Source organism: Heloderma suspectum, chromosome 2 (assembly GCF_057233095.1).
Source record: "Heloderma suspectum isolate Gila_16-S chromosome 2, 16-S_ref, whole genome shotgun sequence".
In the NCBI taxonomy this organism is placed as follows: Eukaryota; Metazoa; Chordata; class Lepidosauria; order Squamata; family Helodermatidae; genus Heloderma; species Heloderma suspectum.
This window is the reverse complement of record NC_139459.1, coordinates 35,293,133-35,312,102: the sequence shown is the minus strand read 5'-3', so window position 1 is coordinate 35,312,102 and position 18,970 is coordinate 35,293,133. Positions and strand designations below refer to the sequence as shown.

The following is an 18,970-nucleotide window of genomic DNA, read 5'->3' as shown; positions in this document are numbered from 1 at the left end:
CCCAGTAAAGTACTTCCTGTTTCCACCCTCTTTCAAATACACAGAATGTTTTATGGATAGACCCTTTACTTCCTATGAAATTTTTCAGTCCATACATTAGATTTATGGATTATTTTACACATGTATAGTCAACAGGACTATTTCTAAGTCCATCCATAAATGGTGTCCACACTCATTCCCTTCACCTAACATGCTAAAAAGAGGTTAAGAGTGCAATCCTATGCCCACTTTCCTGGAAGTAAATCCCACGGAACTCAATGGTGCTTACTTCTGAGTAGACTTGAATAGGATTGTGCTCTAACAGTATTTTGGGGGAAAGTACTGAGCTGTGTTTGCAAAAGCCAACAAAAAATACGGATACTTAATATCAAGCTTTACCACCATATCAAGAAGAAAGACTCCCCAGCAAAATCTAAAGTTTGTCAGAGCACTTTAAAGTACTCGAAAAAACCCAAAGCAACAAATTGCTGGACTATTATTCTGTCATATAGAAATAGAAAGTACTTGATAAACAGCAAAAAAAAAAACGTGGAGAAGAAGCTTGTTTAAAAGCAAATAGCATCATATGGTAGAAGTTTGTTACACACAGCATACGCTGTTTTATGTAGAATAATAATCTATCCAAGATATTTTTAAAAACACATTTTTTTCAATAGAGGGGAAACCAGATTTGTCTTCTCCTGTGGCCCAGTTTTTCACATACACTGAAGAAAGTCAAATACTTGTCCTGAGAAAGATATGGTGTGTACGGGTTGATGAGCCTAATCCAAAAAAATGAAAGAACCAAAGCACTAAAAAACAAACCAAAAAACACCCAACAACACCAAGTGGCTGATTTGCACTGGACTATAATTTTGACCTTAGAAGGGAAACAATAGGACTTGTGTGTTAGGGAGCAGAATTTGGCCTTATATACAGGTTTCACTTATGTCAGCTACATAGTCTGTCCTGTTAAATCCCATCGAAATGAAATTTGAAAACCTTTAAAGTTCAAATTTATGTTTTGGCTTGCATCAGTTCAGAAGCTGCAGTGGAGAATATGCAGAGTAGACATCACCATGCAAAGCCATACCTTTTTATTCTGTGGTTTGATTTTCAAAGAGAGAAAGGAAAGGAAAATGGGAATGTAGCTGGACCTATCAAGCCTATAAGTTCAGTCCTTAAACATGTTTGTTTAGCTTCCTTATGAAGTATGCTTAAGACCACAGTGTGAGTTTCAGGATACTCTTCTCCAGTTAGATACTTAGAATGGGTTTTTTTAAAAAAAAATAAGTGACAGTTTTAAGAGATGAAGATCGTCGGTGATGAGCTGCTTTTATCAGATTTCCTGTTTTTGTATGATCAAGAGGGGGCCCAAGGAAGTACCTCTTCCTCTACACTTTCTTTACCTCAAACTGAAATAATATAGTCTCACCTGTTACTCAATAAGCTCAAACTAGATCAGTTTCTAGATGTAAGAAAGGTAAATGTGGAACCCAGGATAAATAGCACATAGGTGGAAGGAAGAGAGACCCAGTGTGGTGTAGTGGTTAGAGTGACCCACTGGAGAGACCCAGGTTCAAGTCCTTACTCAGCCTTACTCACATGAAGCTCTCTGGGTTACTTCGGGCCAGTCACTTATTCTCAGCCTAGCTTACCTCTCAGGGTTGTTGTGAGGATAGAATGAAGAGGAGGAGGATCATGAATGCTCCTTGGAGGAAAAGGTAGGATGCAATTGTAACAAATAAATAATAAACAAACAAACAAACACTAAGGTTAGTCTACACTTTAGTTCATCAGCTGATGCATGCAGCATCCAGCAAAGACTTTTATGTATGAATGGCTCAAATGTCAGTCAGAAGTTCTATGTCACCTCACATTATCTGAACTACAGCCCCCCTTTTGAAGAGTCAGTTCAGACATTTAGCTGCCAGTCATCAAGGGCTGACCAATCAAGTGGTGAGAAAACAAATTAAGGGCTGGCACATAGTTGTTAAAAGCTACGGTCTTCAGCTGTGGCCTGTATGAATTCTACATAGGAGAAGAGTACAACCAGCTAAATCCATAGTAGAACGTTCCACTCTTTGTTTGATGCTATCTTTCAGGAACTTGGAGGATATCTAATAGTTAGTGCATGCTTTGTTGATCAAGTATCATTTTGAAGATCCAAGACTCCTTCATATCAACTGGCCTGCTTTTGTATTTAAATGTTCAGCTCCAAGTAATTTTCAAAATTAATTTATTTGACTACTTGTGGCTGGTATGAGTTCAAATTTTGCAACAGTTGTTGAAAAAGGAGTCCAGAAATGGAGTACTGAAACTGTTCACTCACTGCATAAAAACCACTCTCACCATCACCATCGCTCTACAGACAGGAGCATAGAAAGAGGAGTAGTACCAAGCTATAATTTTAGATGTTATATAATAGTATGATGCAGGCATGCAAAGTGCCACCATTGCTTGGGAAACCTGGATCACTATAATCAGGAATTAATGCAACTGCAGTATATTCATTTTCAAAGAACGACCCCCCAAGTGAAGGCAAATGTTGAGAATTTAAACCACTTACCCCATACTTGCCTCATTATAATCAATAAAACTAATGTGTTGAAAGTGGGTAATGAACTACAATCAAAAATTACAGAAGACATGAGTAATAGAAAACATATTTTTCTTTCCCCTTTGGGTGATTTCTACAAAGTTTGTAGGCTACTCTCAGCTTTTGTCAACTCTTTACTGCCCCCCACTTTTTTTGCTTCACCCACATATTTCAGCCAAATTGTCCCTCTGAGACCTACAAAGCAATGACCTATTACGATTGTTTTCATTTTCTCTTTCCCACCCTCAACTTCCATTTCCTCAAATTCCACCCCCACCCCGATCAAACAGAAATGGTTTGTGTCAGGAAAATCTGAATTCTCTGAATCTATGTTCTGGCAAGAAATCCTCGAGAACACGAACTCCTTAATGGGAAATACCGCATATTTCATTGGCGACGTTACACCGAGGGAGAAAGAGTGAGTAGATCACTTTTCTTGTCTTCTGTGCAGTTAAGGAGACATAGTTCACCTAATCTTTCACTCTCCAAAATTATTTGCAGAAATGAAAACCAACAAACTTACACAAGTACATAATGTCAACCCATTAATCCCTTTCCTTACTCATCTGCTAATTCTATGATCTTTCATTTCCCACTTGGTCTCCCCACATTCCCCACCCACCCCTTTTTTTTCTTTTTTTGTTTAGCATTACAGCTCCCGTCACCAAAAATGCACTGGTTGTAAAGCTGACTTTAAAAACTCTCCGGCACTGGCTCAAAAGGAGGCAGACTGTGAAAGAAGTGGGAATGATGAACTGCACAATTCTGGGGAGATCCAAAAGGAGAGTGCGCGCGCCTCTTCCTTTGATCACAGCTTGACAGATGTAAAGTCTTCAGGAATAAGAAGAGAGAGAGAGATGTTCTTACCTGCCATTACCAGGCATGGGATAGCGACACCTGAGATGCTGCTGCTGGGAGTCAGGGAGTAGGAGCCCAAGGTTGCAATGCCAAAGGAACCCATGCAGGAAAAATATGAACTGGAATAGCAGGGGATCTGTTGTTCACGCCTGCTAACTTCACAGTGCTGTTGCTGCTCTGGTTGCTTCTGGTCCCTTTCTGCATTTGTATCTGCAGCAGCAGCAGCAGCAGCAATAGAAGCGGAGCCAGGCATTTCCTGTTTGTTGTTCAAACCCTTTAAGTCGCCCTCCCCACACATCAAGATGAATTGCCCCCCTTTTTATTAGCCCCCACTCCCCCGCCCTATCCCAAGTGGGCACTGAGCCTTTGAAAACCCCCATGTGGCAAGATCCCAGAGCTCAGAGACATGTACAAATAAAGTCAGATCTTTAACAGCTAGTGTTTAGGCTGAAGTCTGCAGGCTGCAAAGCAAACCTTAAAGGGACATCTGCTTGCTTATAATTAATGGGTGTCTCCAGCAACCAGCCAACTTCTACCAAATACTGACTGCGAGAAGGCAGGTTTTGGGATCCACCCTGTGACCATGTCTCCCCCCCCCACTCCTCCGCCCTTTCTTTCTGACTGTGTTTCTAAATGCTCTCTTCTTTGCAAGAAGCAAATCAAAGCTCTATTATAAGAAGTGTGTGTTAAATTCAGATTCTAAGACATTTCCAAACTGAGGCGGCCCTTTATTGGTTTAATTTTAGTCCACTTACATCAGTCTCAAAACATGTGTCTGTTCTATATTGTAACATATACCCTAAAGTAAGTCTTTGTGGAAAGTGGGGGGTGGGGGGAGAGAAAAAAAGTTCTCATGTTCTGAGCATGTTCTCAGAATCCAACTTGGGTGGGCCAACACTGCAAACTCTCTCATGCACTGAAGTGAATCCTGAGTGAATCATTTTTAGGGTGGCATAAACTGCTTTACGGTCCTCGTATCATCCAGTCTTTAACCAATCTATGGCCAAGTCAGTATCTTTCAGGTTCAGTTACCCAGCAGTATATTGGGAATAACAGTGGAAGTTCTCAGAAGGCTATGGTTCGACAAGATTGTCTGCTACATCATTAATGGCAACTCTAGATTCCTGTTTGGTGGATACTTTTTTTTAGTGAGGGGGCACATTCTGAATTGTGCAAAGGTTGGAAGGCCAGCAACACTGGATCTACTCCTGCACCAATTGAGAAGTCTGTGAACGTCAGCAGAAGTTCCATCCAGGTCCTTCATCACATAGCAGTTAACTCACTGCCATTCACTTGTGTCTTCACTTATGCATTGGACTGAGCACCTGGGGTTCATGTTTATGGTCATGGGGATATGACTGAGCATCCATTGGTGTTCACAAGGGGATGTTGGTTTAAAGAGCCCTTTGCCTGTGTCTCACTGGGGGCTAAACTGCGCACTATGTTAAATGCACAGCATGTAGCAGAAGTTATTTTTTTACTTTAGTGTAAGTGTGTGTGGGCTTGATCCAGCATCAACTGAGGTTTCTTTTCTTTATTTATCCCCCTCTACCCACACACACTGAGGTGGGGGGATTTAGTGTGTGTGTGTGTGTGTGTGTGTATGTACATGTACGTGGGAGTGGGAGTGGCTGGGAAGGTTTAACCTCCCCCTACCTGGGGACATTGGTCCAGATCCAGATCAGGACCCTGCATGCTTACACTAATGTAAAAGAAAAAGTTAAGGTTGGCTACATGCTACACATTTTACACAGACAGCATGTAATTTAGCCCTCAGCTTGGGTGAAATCAGCAGAAGTGCATAATGGTGAGTATATTTTTATATACACACACACACACACACACTCGTTATATACTTGTTTATCGTGTATATATATATATATATGGGATAAACAAGAGAATTATGAACTATGCTGAAGGCTTCAGTCGATACCAGACCCATGGGATGCTGGGTTCTTATTCCTACTATAGTTGATTATTGTCATTATATGAATGGATACTGTTATTAGTTTGGGCATTTTGATAACTGTGATTGTGCTTCTACCTACACCATTGCCTGATGGTAGCCAGTGACTGAATTTGGCCCCTGGACTGAGCAAGGTTCAACACCCCTGCTTTAATGGATATGATCAGGCCCCTGCAACTGGCATACAGTGTGAATAATTGAGAAGCCCATGAGTTATGGGAACACGATGAGACCAAAAGCCTATATGGTCCAGCTGAGATCTGTGCTCCTATAGCAGCCTTCTCCAACTGGGTGCCCTCCAGATGTTTTGGACTGCAACTCCCAGCATTCCTGACCATTGGCCATGCTGTCTGGGGCTGGTGGGAGTTGAAGTCCCAAACATCTGGAGGGCAGTGGAAGGCAGTATTAGCCCCCTTCATTTTCTGGTTGCTTGACATCCTCTCTTTGGCTTGCAATTTTCCTCCCTCTCATGTGAATGTTCTCTATACAGTCCTTTATTCTAATCACTTCTCCTCCAAAGTACTGCTCCTGCAGTTCTGTCTTTGATCTTAGAGCCATGTCTCTATGTTATTGTTTGCAAAACAGCAGGAGCAAAGATTATGACTCATTACGCAACTGTGAAAGAATACAGCTTTAACCAGTCTTATCACAAGTATTTGGAGATACTGAGCTTATTAATTACTATCTTCATTTATTAATTACCCTTCTGAGCTGGAGCCAGGATTTTGGCACATAAACGGAAGTTCATGGAATTTTTCTCTGTTCCTTTGAGGGTAATAAAATATGCCTGCTAATGACCACAGGTTCTTGTTAAAACGTGGTTCCTATTTCTGTCTGGAATTTTATGAGAACTCATTGAACCCACTTTCTGTATGTCAGTGCTCTAGAAGTGGTAATTTCCAGGAAACTGCAAATGCATAACACCAAATTACAACATCCAGCTCTGATGATGCCCAGAATGCATATTCTTATGTTTATACATGCTCATGCATGGCTTCCAGATCAATCCCAAACAGAAGAAAAATGGCCATTGTTGCATACACTGATTGATTTAAAATCTAGCATTAATGTATATTTTTAAAGGCTTTTCTTTTTAATAATGATGTATGCATAGGAATTATTGCTAACTGCTCACTTATGCAGGAAGAGGTAAAGGGTGTACTGTGATGAAGGCTAAACTTGCTTTCTGTTATGGATAACCTCAGCTATTAATAATCAAGCCAGATCCTACCTGCATAGCTCTGCCCTGGGTTCTGTTTTTGGTCCCACTAGAACACTCTTCCACAGCCTGGTGCAGGTGGATTGGATTTCAACTCCCATCAGCTCCAGCCAGCATGGCCAATGGTCAGGAATTCTGGGAGTTGTAGTCTAAAACATCCTGGGGAAGACTGCAGTAGAGTATGACATTACCAGTTTTCAGACAACGTAACTGTGTGCAACAACTGAATGTTGATGGAGGAGCCGGATCATAGATTCAGGATAGACCCACTCCTGACCTATTTGTGTTCAATTGGACACCTGAACAGATCCTAGGGTGGCCAGGGTGTCCTCTTTTACAGAGAATGGTCGGCTATTTGAAAGACTGCCATAGGACTGTCCTCTGTGTGAACATGTCCTCTTTTTGAAGAGCTCTTCTGTCTAGTTCTAGTCTAAAGATGATGAACCCTAAGGACTGTTGCCCATCAACAGTTAGCTTCTGATTCGGAGACTAAACAGGCAAGCACACAGATCACCTGATTACAGTCTTCCACATGATGGCAAGATTTGCTGTATTTCTATTTAAATTATATTGATTATTTCTATATTTGCATCTATATGTAACCATTAGCATATGCAAATATTATGCAAATTGCTGACCTATTTTTTTAGTGATGCATTTCCTCTTTTTTGGCAATTCATAAGTGACACCCTAATCCCATGTGTGTACAAACTGTGTGTAGAGGCTCTTATATAGCCTCTTTTAAGGCCTATGTGTGGTGCTTCTTGAGCCAGGGCTCTCAGCAGTCCTCTGACCCCTGCCAGCACCCAAGTCATCCTTGCCATGCTTCCCTCCCTTTACTGCAAGCAAATAGTGAGGAGAAGGAAGGTTTCCTTTTCCCACCCTCTCCATCATCTTGATGTACTCTGCGGTGTATCAGGGCTCAAAGAGCCATAGCGCTGGGGAAATGAAGTCTCCTCAAGTGCTACTGCTATTATTGCAGTCCTTAAGAAGACATCCATTTCCAAGCTCAACCACTTTTTTAGCCTTGAGCAGTGGTGCAGTCAGGGTAGGACTTGGGGCAGATGTCCAGGGCCCCATTCAGCAGAATGAACAGGAGGATCCCCAAATGCTGCAGGACAGGCTTACCATATTTTGAAGCAATGTACATTATCTAAAGACACCCCCACCCCCCGGAAGACCATTGAGAGTGCAATCCTATGCATATTTAGACAGAGAAAAGGCCTACAACTCCCAGCATGCCCCAGCCAGCCTATGCTGGCTGGGGCATGCTGGGAGTTGTAGGCCTTTTCACTGTCTAAACATGCATAGGATTGCACCTTAAATGTAGAGTCTAAAATGACCTAACTTCTCCACTGGTCCTCCTGATGCACTGTGGAGCATGTAAGGATGATAGAGGGAGCAGGAGAAGAACACCTTCCTTTTTCCTGCTCTCTGCTGGTGCTACCACCACTTCTGCACTCTCTGCTGGCGGATATGGAACAGGGAGGGCGGGGAGGATGTTTTGAGTGCTAGCAAGCTGATGGGGAGGGGTTTTTCATTTCTTGAGGCTGTCAGTATGCTGATGGCACTCAGCGCTATTTCTCTGTGACATTTGAATTGGGGCCATGCACAACTTGGAACCAGGATACCTAGCTGATTACCTTCCCTTATATAGACCCAGCCAGCCCCTGAGATCTTCTGCAGAGGCCTTACTGGGCATTCTGTGATCAATGGAATGTCACCTGGTAATGTATGAAAACGGGTCTTCTCGGTGGTGGCTCCCAATTTTTGGAATTGGGTTTGAGAAGCAGAAGCTATGGCAAATTTTAAACACCTCTTGAAAAAACATATCACACATGCTTTCTGTGACCTGTAAAGGATTATGTTACTGCCCTGCTTTATTGTTATCTTGTTGTAATGTTTTTAATTATTTATTATTTTATCTTGTTCTTCTATTGTTATATTGTATTTTTAATGTGAACTGCTTACAGCTTTTAGTATATTAAGTGGTATAAAGGTAATAATAAATAACATACATACATATCTGCTATCTGAGGCACATTAATAAGGAATGGTCACTGCATGAACTTGACTAGACCGAAGCCCTCTTTGGGCATCCAATAAACAGAGACTGGATGTGTGTGGGAAGGAGCAGGAGTGTGGTGGCAAATGCAGCCCTAGCTTATGCCTTGTACATGACATGTGAATAGACTGCACACTTTGTGAATGTGTGTAGGCTGGTGACAAGAATAATGTCTGGAATCCTACCATAGGCGTTTCCAAAAATGAATATGGGATCAGATTGGAGCACAGCAAAAGAAAGTGGATGATTGGGTAATAAGCCAAAGTAAGCATTGGTTGCATATATGTTGGTACATACAAGCCCATTCACACCTTCTTTACTCCTGTTCGCTAGTGCAACCTCTAACAAACCAGGAAGTGTGGTTTAGTGTGTTTAGTGTGTTGTCCAAAGTGGGGATCCTGGCTTGTTGCTCCCAAACAAGCCAGGATTTGTAAATCAAAACCAAGCCCTGGTTTGTGATCCTGGCTTTTAAAGGAAGTGACAACCAGAACGCCTGGTTTGAACAATCCTGGTTTGTTTACTAGTTGCACTAGGAAACAGATTGCATATATCAGCACACATCTCATTTAAAATAATCCAGGATTTTCTATATACCTGGTTTATTCTGTATGAATAGACTGACCTGGTTCGCATGTAACAGCAGCAAATTGAGGGTTAATTAGCCCACAATTTGCTGTGGTGCATGCTGGACACATTCTGTAGCCATTTTGACTATTCAAGTGACATCTGATCCCAGACACTATGGGTTAATTGTGGGTTAAACAACTACAATTAGTAGTTAGGTTAATTGTGGGTTGTTTAACCCTCAATTAACCTATAGGGTCCAGGTTCAGACATCATGTAGCCCCCAAATTATGGAATGATCTCCCCAATGAGGCCCACCTGGTGCCAACATTGTTATTGTTTTGGCACCAGGTTAAGCCCTTTCTCTTCTCCCAGGCATTCGGCAGCATATGATAAGTTTTAATCTATCCTGGAATGTCTTATTGTTATTGTTGTCTGCTTTTGAGATTGTTTGAAGATTGTTTTAGATATATGTTTCTATTGTGTATATTGTCTATTCATGTTTTTTTTAATGTAAATGGTTTTTAATCGAGGGAGAGGGCCTTTTCTGTGGTGGCCCCCACTCTGTGGAACTCCCTCCCTAGGGAACTCCGCCATGCCCCCTCTTTAATGAGCTTCCGCCGTGCATTAAAAACGTGGTTGTTCAGGCAGGCATTTGGGGTGGGTTAGGGTATTTTAGAAAACATTTTTATTGTAGAATTGTATTGTTTTAAACTGTTTTGTTATACACTGTACATTGCCCAGAGTGGCTGGGTGACCAGCCAGATGGGCAATTAATACATTTAATAATAAATAAAATAAATAAATTTAATCTCTGTATATTGTATTTTTAATGTTTTTAATCTTTGTAAACCGCCCAGAGAGCTTCGGCGATTGGGCTGTATAGAAATGTAGATGATGATGATGATGTAGCAATTCCCAATTGGGGGATGAATTAATATTTAATATTAAAGGTGAGGGGCTAAAATGAGACCTACAAGATAGATTAGCGTAATAAACATCTGCTCTCCACATTGCAGCTAGGAACAAGTCGGTTTTTCTTTTCTGCAGTGTCTAACCTTCAATATTCAGCTTTTCCATGACATATGACTTACAGTGAGAGGAAGACTCAGTTGTGAGGGGTCACCTACCATTCCTCCCCAAATACTTGCATGTAGGCAGCTAAGCAGAAACTTCAGCTGCTGCTTTCAAGTTTCCTTGGAGTGCTTGACTGTTAGGTGTGCTAATATTATCAGAAAATGAGCAGGTAAGAGTGAGCTACCTTTTATTGTTTGCTCTCTAGTAGTAGTACAACAGAGCTCTAAGAACAACAATGGAAGAATGCTTAATAATGGGGAACGAACTAGGCGTCAAAGCTCAACAACATGAGTGCTGTAGCAACCAGGAAGGACGTTTTTTTAAAATGAATAAATAAATAAGTTCACAATGTGGCACTGGTGGGTGGGGGAGTGGTGTCACTCTGTCTTCACTAATGTTTTCCCAGACAATAACCCAGTGTTTCCCTGTTTCCTGAGAGCCATGACATTCTCTCCCTCCCTCCCCAACTCCTGAATTAACATTGACAGCACATTTCACAGTTAGTATCTGCAGGGTTTATTTTAACATGAATGAGAAAGACTTCCAGAGGAGCACACCACCTCCATTCGGTGTGAACTACTGTTCCGGGAAGGCTTTCTAAGTCAAAGGGCAGTCCAAAGTACCATGCAAAGATGAAACAGCTTCTTTGAGGGAGCATGTTTTTGCTGTGTGTCTACATTGGGAGTGAATGAATGTTCCATTCTGTTGAGACACAGCAGAATGACTTGCCTTCCATGGATGCTTGTTAAAAATAGGGAAGGCCTGAACAGCGTAAGGATATCAGGGTAGGCGTGTATGAAACCCCCTTACCTGGCATCCATGGGGGTCTGCAGGGCGGGGGAGATGTCCCTGCTTTTATGTGATAAGCTACGCAGATATTTGCATAGCCTATTGCATTAAGTAAAAGCACGGCCGCAAATGGCGTCCGGGATGCCATTTGCGGCCGTAAAGGCCTTAGTTTAAGGTAAATGCAGCCATTTACGGCTGCATTTACCTTAAACGACGGTCTTTACAGCCGCAAATGGTGTCCCGGATGCCATCTGCGGTCGCAGTTAATCCGCCCAACCGATGATATGGCAGTGGTGGCTGTATCGCTGGCACTCCGGAGCCGGCCAGCAGGGAGGATCCGGCCAGCGAGGATTTCTCCAGGAGGCGGAGGTTAGTCTTCCGATCCTCAGGGATGGGAGAGAAATCCTCCACGGACCCCAGTGAGGCCGGATTCAAAAGAATCCGCCCCCCCGGAGTCCATGGAGGAGGGATCCCAGAATGGCATCCACATCTGGGGCAATGATCAGGCAGAAGACCATCCTCACACCCCACCAGGAGAAGGTCTCACACCATCGCCTGCTAGAACAACAGTGCCCCAGTTGCTTTGGCAATAGAGGGAGGGCCAACACTAGCCAAGAGGGAAACCGTGATGCCTCAGTTACCATGGTGATGAAGTCACTTCCTCTTCTTCTAGGAAGCTTCAAATGTGTGGGAGTGTGTGGTCAGGGTTCCAGTCGAAGGAGCATTTGCCCCAGAGTTCTCTGGTAGTGCAGAGACAGAGAAAAAGCAAGGGAGAAAGCTTGTGGAGACAGAGCAGGAAGACCACTGGTGCTCTAACACTCTCTTTTCTGATGCCCGCAGCCCAAGCTAAGGCGGCTTTAGTGTTCCCTGCCACACCTCCTCTGTAGATGGAGAATTTTCCCTGCCTTTATCTTATTTATTATGGCATACTAGTTCTTCTGTTATGGCACAAAGAGAAACTGTCCCCTAAATACAGCTTTACAGTTATTGCAACCAATAAACAACTGATGCTTGTGTACACCCACATTCAACCTTGCAATGACTAAGCTATTTGGGGGAAGACATTCAATTTTCTGGAATCTGCCGAATTTACAATGGTTCCTGAAATCAGTTCTTCTGGTTAAACATGTGGTAATTTTATCCTATAGATAGCAAACATAATTCTATTCCCCCCCCCCCATCAGACAAAGCACAGTCATGAAATGTTATGATTCAGTAAGCAGCTTATTTTAACAAAGCCAAGATTACAGTGTTCATTTAGGATGTGCTTGGCTTTGAATTGATCACACGAGTCTTATAATGATTATTCCCATGCTCGAGATATCTTTCAAGGAAGTCCATGTATTTGGCTGCAGGAAATATAAGACAGGCAGTGACTATTCATGCAGAAGGAAGTCAAGTAGTAATCTTGAATAAAAAAACAAGACCTTGCAAACAGCAGTTTGGGGACGTTTAGTTCTGAAAGCCAACCACTCCCTTTCCCTGAAATTTAGAATGCAACACGTCTTTTGTTGAAATTGTCTCAGAACATGGAAGGAATGGCTATAAAAGATTCTTTAACTAGCATTTGCATGAAGTCATTTATTATCTTGGAATAAGAGGACTATAGGATAATTCACACTTTATAGGAGATAGGGGCTTAATTTATGTCTTAGAAGCCTCATCTGAAAAATATGGAGCCCCACCTAGTGAGTAAGGCAGGCTGTGGCCAGTGGCCCTGGTTAACCTGACTGTGCAGCAGTTCAGGCTGCCTCAGCAGTCAGCAGTGGCTGGATCAACTCAACCCAGCAGGCTATAGGTTGGGCAGTGGCTGCTACTGGGCCAGCATCGCCAGCACTGGCTTCAATGCAGCCCCCTCCCTCAGCTGCATGGGCCAACCAGCTCAACAAAATAGGGAATGTGCATATTGCACAATTCCGCTCCCTCCATACATTTTTCTTTTCTCAATCTCCAGCCACCTCCTCGTAAGCTTCTTCACGCACATGCCCGAATGGGACTAGACAATAGCCTGGAGATTTTGTCTGTTAGCCTGGAGTTTCTGAGATGGGGCCCTGGGATTCTGGGCCAGATCCTTAGATCCTCATAAGCCTATTCTTACTTTTGGCTCTCTCTCCTCTCTGGTCAAATGGTTTTTGTACATTTTCGAAGCACCATAAAAATCTGCAAAATGCGTTTACCAGAAACAACAGTGGGATGAGTGTATACACGAGAAGCAACAATGCCTGTTTCCTGGCACCGTCAACTCTCCGAAGAAAATATGTCATCTGTTTCTATCCCATATTTCCTTTCCAGTGATAGTGGGGAAAATCTTCCATAGAAAGCTGAAGTGAGAAAATTTTGTCACACAGTTTCCTAGGAGTGATGACCTTAAAAAAATTCAACAGGATCCTCTCCCATCTCTGTACCACAAAAGCCAGGGCCAGGGAACTGGTGGTCTGAGGGCTTGATGTGGCACACAGGACCTCCTCAACCATTGCTTAACCTCCTCTCCATGTTTGAGGCAGCACAGCAACTGGGCTTGAAAAAACCTTCCTTTGGCACCAATGGTAGGTTTTGTAATTGCTGGGTAGGGGGATTTCCTGGGAAGGGTTACAGGTGGGGATGGAAGGCATATGCCATATAAGGACCCTGTTTACTCCTCTCCCCTTATCAGTGTGCATGCACAGTCAATATGCCAAGGCTTTATGGGGAATATGAGGTGTGTGTGTCTCCCCTATCCCCATCAATCACATCTCGTCTTTTGTGCTTGGAAGACAGGGAGGGAATGAGTTCTGTTATGTGTAGATACTAGATCCCTCCATGTGTGAGCACTGTATCCACATGGGGAACAATCATGCATATCCCCCCCCCCAAGAAATGCTAATGCCAAACATCAAAATCAGATTGTATTCCTCCTATTTTATCTAATTCCCTCAGGGCTTCTCCACACAGAGACGTTTATCCCACAATTTCACTAGGACTTCTGTTTCCAGATTCTTTGTGGGATTAAGATTGGCCCTTTACATGTGCTACCCTTCCCACGCTCCCCCCCCTTTACCTGCAAGTTCTGCATGTTTCATTATACAACCACTAAATGGCGCTGTTGTTATAGTGGCACTTCTTCTTTACATGGAGAAATTCAAACTGATTCCTTTTATTAGCCACTATTTCTGTTTCAAATTAAGCCGTGGAAATGGTTGGAAACCACGGGAGAGGCATTGGAGGTTGATGATGTCATGTAAAGGACCCACAAACCTCTGTGAGTAACCAATCTCAATCACAGAATAAAAGCCCTATGTGGAGAAGCCCCCAGTCTTTGATGTCAAATCGACTTCAAAAAACAACCAGTACCAGGTGAGAAATCTTTTTTAAAATGTACCATTTGACACTGGTGAAATCCCAAGTTGCCTACCTGAGTTTTTATGATCTGCTTCAGGAAGATTTATTTTAAAGTATTTATTTATGAAGCCAAATGGAACAGGGAATGGTAGAATGTCTTAAGAAAAAAAAAAATCCATGTGGACATAATGCTAATACAGATAAAGGAGATTGGGCTTCGGATAAACCTTGACACTGGTACATCCTCTGCAGTGCTTAAGGGTTACAATCATTAAAAAAAATGTTATTACAGACCCTTTCTGCCTAACATTTTGCCTTAATTGATACTGAAGGTTTCACTATTTTGTTACATTATATCATTCTAGCTGATCTTTTTTGGCTCTGGTATTCATTTAGGAATTTAATTTTGCGGGGGGGGGGATACTATTCCCCCTGAAGCCAACACTTTTAATATGAGCAGTACTAGAATAAGGGGGTAATCCTAAGCATCTTTAGACAGAAAGATGTCCTACAACTCCCAGCATGCCCCAGCCAGCATAGATTTTCATTGGTTCCCTTTCTCTAGGAAACCCTGGGTACTGTAGTTAGGTGAGCATAGGGAGACAGCTGGTGATCTCTAACAGAATTCACACATCCCTCCCCAAACTACACTTTCCAGGATCCTTTGGGAGAAGTGAGCACAGGTAAGCTGATACAAAAGCAATAGAAGTTTGTAGTGTAGATAAGAATTAATACCATCATGATTTACAGTGCAATCCTGTACACATCTACTCAGAAGAGATCCCCATTGATTTCTGCCAGGTAACTGTGAACAGCAGGGGTGAGCAACTTGTGCCCCCCCCAGATGTTTTGGCCGACAATTTCCCCAAACCCTCACCATTGGCTATGATGGCTAAGGCTGATGGGAGTTGTAGGCTAAAACATCTAGATGGCCACATGTTACTCACCTGTGGTGTACAGAAATACAACCATGGATGCTAAAATCCTTGCATATCCAACTATTTGAACTCAACATGTACACATATACACCTGCATAAATGTTGTGTGTTGTCATTGCACCAGAAGAGCCATGCTGGATCAGTCCAAAAGCCTATCCAGATTAGCATTCTTGTTCCCACAGTGGCCAACCAGTTGTCTGTGGGAAGCCTCATGCATGGAGGAGAAGGCTATCAATGACTACCAGTCTTGATGGCTATATGCTACCTCCAGTATAAGAAGCAGTTGCTGGGGAACTTGCCAGGGGTGGTGGTGGTACTGTGCATTTAGGTCCTGCTTGTGGGTTTCCTGTGGGGAGCTGGTTGGCCACTGTGTGAGCATAATGCTGGACTAGATGGACCCTTGGTCTGATCCAGCATGGCTCTTTTTTATGTTCTTAAGCCCACAAGCGGGACATGAGTACGATAGCACCCTCCCACTCATGTTCCCCAGCAACTGGTATTGAGAGGCATACCTCCCCCTTTTCTTTCACCAAACACATGATCAACATTGCCTTCCTGCTTCCTCTGCTTTCCCTCTCATAAGAACATAAGATGAGCCATGATGAATCAGACCAAAGGCCTATCTACTCCAACATTCTGTTTGTAGAACAGCCAGGCAGTTGCCTGTGGGGGAAGCCCACAAGTAGGACATGAGTGCAGTAGCACCCTCCTGCTCATGTTCCCCATGCAGCCTCTGATACTGGAGGTGATATATAGCCATCATGACCAGTAGTCATAGTCTTATCCTCCATGCATTTTTTAATCCCCTTTTAAAGTCATACGGTGTCATGGACCAGGACCCTGAACCCTCATCCTGACCCCTTGACCTCTGAGGAGGCTCCAGAGTTAACAGTTCACGGAGAGGATTCAGTCATGGAAAAGCATCATGATGCCTCAACCTCCCCGGACCCAGTTTCTCAGAAAGATTGCAGGGCTTGGCTCCCCTGCATCCAGAGGAGGTTGCCTTGCCATCTTTGGACCCTAAGGACTTCGGCCATGAGGGCACTTGCATGCCATAGCCACTCCCATGTTGTCACAGCTTGAGGTTGCTAACACAGGCCAGGCCCTTTTAAGAGACAATCTGATCTCTCAGTTAGTGGAGGTGGAGCCAACCAGCCTAAATGCAGGCAAATCCTTTTTTAAGGCTCAGTCTTGATCTCTTCTTTGTTGGAGCAACATACAGACAACCCTGGCTGGCTTCTAGCCCCAGGCTAGAACAACTTGGAGCTTTCAGTAGTGCTGATTGCTTGCTTGCTTGCTGCAGAAACCTGGCCCCTGCTGAAAATCTGATCAATAGCAGATCCCTGTAACCCAGGCTACAGTGCAGGGCATCGGAAGAACCCAGAGCCTGAAGTGGTACATCCAAATTGCTGGCCAACCATACATCTTGTGGTAGGATATTCTGTCGTTCAACTATGTGCTGTGTGGAGAAGTACTCCCATCTTGAGTCTCCCACCTTTCGGCTTCACCAGATAACCCCCAGGTTCTAGTATTATGGGAAAGGATGAAAAATGTATCCCCTTATCCAGTTTCTCCACACCATGCACAATTTTGTATACCTCTATCAAGCCCCCCATACTTTTTTTTAAAGCTAAACAGTCCCATAAAATCTCCCCACCTCATGTCATAGAATCATAGAATCATAGAATAGTAGGGTTGGAAGGGGCCTACAAGGCCATCGAGTCCAACCCCCTGCTCAATGAAGGAATCCAAGTCAGAGCATCCCTGACAAATGGCTGTCCAGCCTCGTCTTAAAGGCCTCCAGTGTGGGAGAGCCCACCACCTCCCCAGGTAATTGGTTCCATTGCCGTATTGCTCTGACACTCAGGAAGTTTTTCCTGATGTTCAGCCGGAATCTGGCTTCCTGTAACTTGAGCCCATTATTCCGTGTCCTGCACTCTGGGATGATCAAGAAGAGATCCTGGCCTTCTTCTCTGTGACAACCTTTCAAGTACTTGAAGAGTGCTATCATATCTCCCCTCAGTCTTCTCTTCTCAAGGCTAAACATGCCCAGTTCTTTCAGTCTCTCTTCATAGGGCTTTGTTTCCAGTCCCCTGATCATCTTTGTTGCCCTCCTTTGAACCCTCTCCAGCTTGTCTGCATCCTTCTTAAAGTGTGGTGCCCAGAACTGGACACAGTACTCCAGATGAGGCCTAACCAGTGCTGAGTAGAGGGGAACTAGTACTTCCCGGGATTTGGAAGCGATGCTTCTATTAATGCAGCCCAAAATAGCATTTGCCTTTTTTGCAGCCACATCACATTGTTGGCTCATATTCAGCTTGTGATCGACGACAATTCCAAGATCCTTCTCGCTCGTAGTGTGGTTGAGCCACGTATCCCCCATCTTGTAACTGTGCATTTGGTTTCTTTTTCCTAGGTGCAGAACTTGGCATTTGTCCCTATTAAATGCCATTCTGTTGTTTTCTGCCCAGCGCTCCAGTCTATCCAGATCACTTTGAATTTTGTTTCTGTCTTCCAAAGTATTAGCTATCCCACCCAATTTTGTGTCATCTGCAAATTTGATCAGCATTCCCTGCACCTCCTCCTCCAAGTCATTAATAAAAATGTTGAAGAGCACTGGGCCCAGGACTGAGCCCTGCGGTACCCCACTCGTTACCTCTCCCCAGTTGGAGAAGGTCCCATTGATAAGCACTCTTTGAGTCCGATTCTGTAGCCAACTGTGGATCCACCGGATCGTTGTTTCATCTAGCCCACTTCGAGCTAGTTTGCTCATCAGGATATCATGGGGCACTTTGTCGAAAGCTTTGCTGAAGTCGAGGTATATGATGTCTACAGCATTCCCACGGTCTACAAGGGAGGTGACTTGATCAAAAAATGAGATCAGATTTGTCTGGCAGGACTTGTTTTTGACAAATCCATGTTGGCTTCGAGTAATCACGGCATTGTTGTCAAGGTGCTTCCAGATGGATTGCTTTATGATCTGCTCCAGAATTTTCCCAGGGATTGATGTCAGACTGACTGGTCTGTAGTTCCCAGGTTCCTCCTTTTTACCCTTTTTGAAGATAGGGACAACGTTAGCCCTCCTCCAGTCATCTGGCACTTCCCCGGTCCTCCATGATTTCTCAAAGAGAATAGACAGCGGTTCTGAGAGTTCTTCTGCCAGTTCCTTTATGACTCTAGGATGCAGTTCATCTGGCCCTGGAGATTTGAACTCATTCAAAGTAATGAGGTGTTCCTTGACCATATGCCTGTCGATCTCAAGCTGCAATCCTGCCCCTTCAGCCTGTACTTCGCCTTTGCCAGGGGGGTCATAGACCCTCTTTTGGGAGAAGACTGAGCCAAAGTAGGAATTGAGCACCTCTGCCTTTTCTTTGTCATCTGTTATCGTTTTGCCATCCTTATTTAATAGCTGAACAACCATTTCTTTCCTCTGCCTTTTACTATGCACGTAGCTGAAGAAAGCCTTTTTGTTGTTTTTAGCATCCCTCGCTAACCTCACCTCGTTCTCCGCTTTAGCCTTCCTGACGCCATCCCTGCAATTCTGTGCTACCTGCCTGTACTCTTCCTTTGTTACTTGGCCTTCTTTCCACTTCCTATA

General features: G+C 43.6%; 1 protein-coding gene across 2 annotated transcripts in view; it reads right to left on the bottom strand.

Moving 5' to 3' along the window:
• Positions 1 to 3,742, bottom strand: part of ITGA1 (integrin subunit alpha 1) — a 165,838-nt gene extending 162,096 nt beyond the window's left edge. For both annotated transcript variants that reach the window (XM_084833194.1, XM_084833193.1), the window contains exon 1: positions 3,446 to 3,742. In XM_084833194.1, the coding sequence (XP_084689320.1) occupies positions 3,446 to 3,734 (289 nt within the window). In that variant the 5' untranslated portion in view covers positions 3,735 to 3,742. The remainder of the gene's footprint in view (positions 1 to 3,445) is intronic.
• Between the last annotated feature and the right edge of the window lie 15,228 nt (positions 3,743 to 18,970).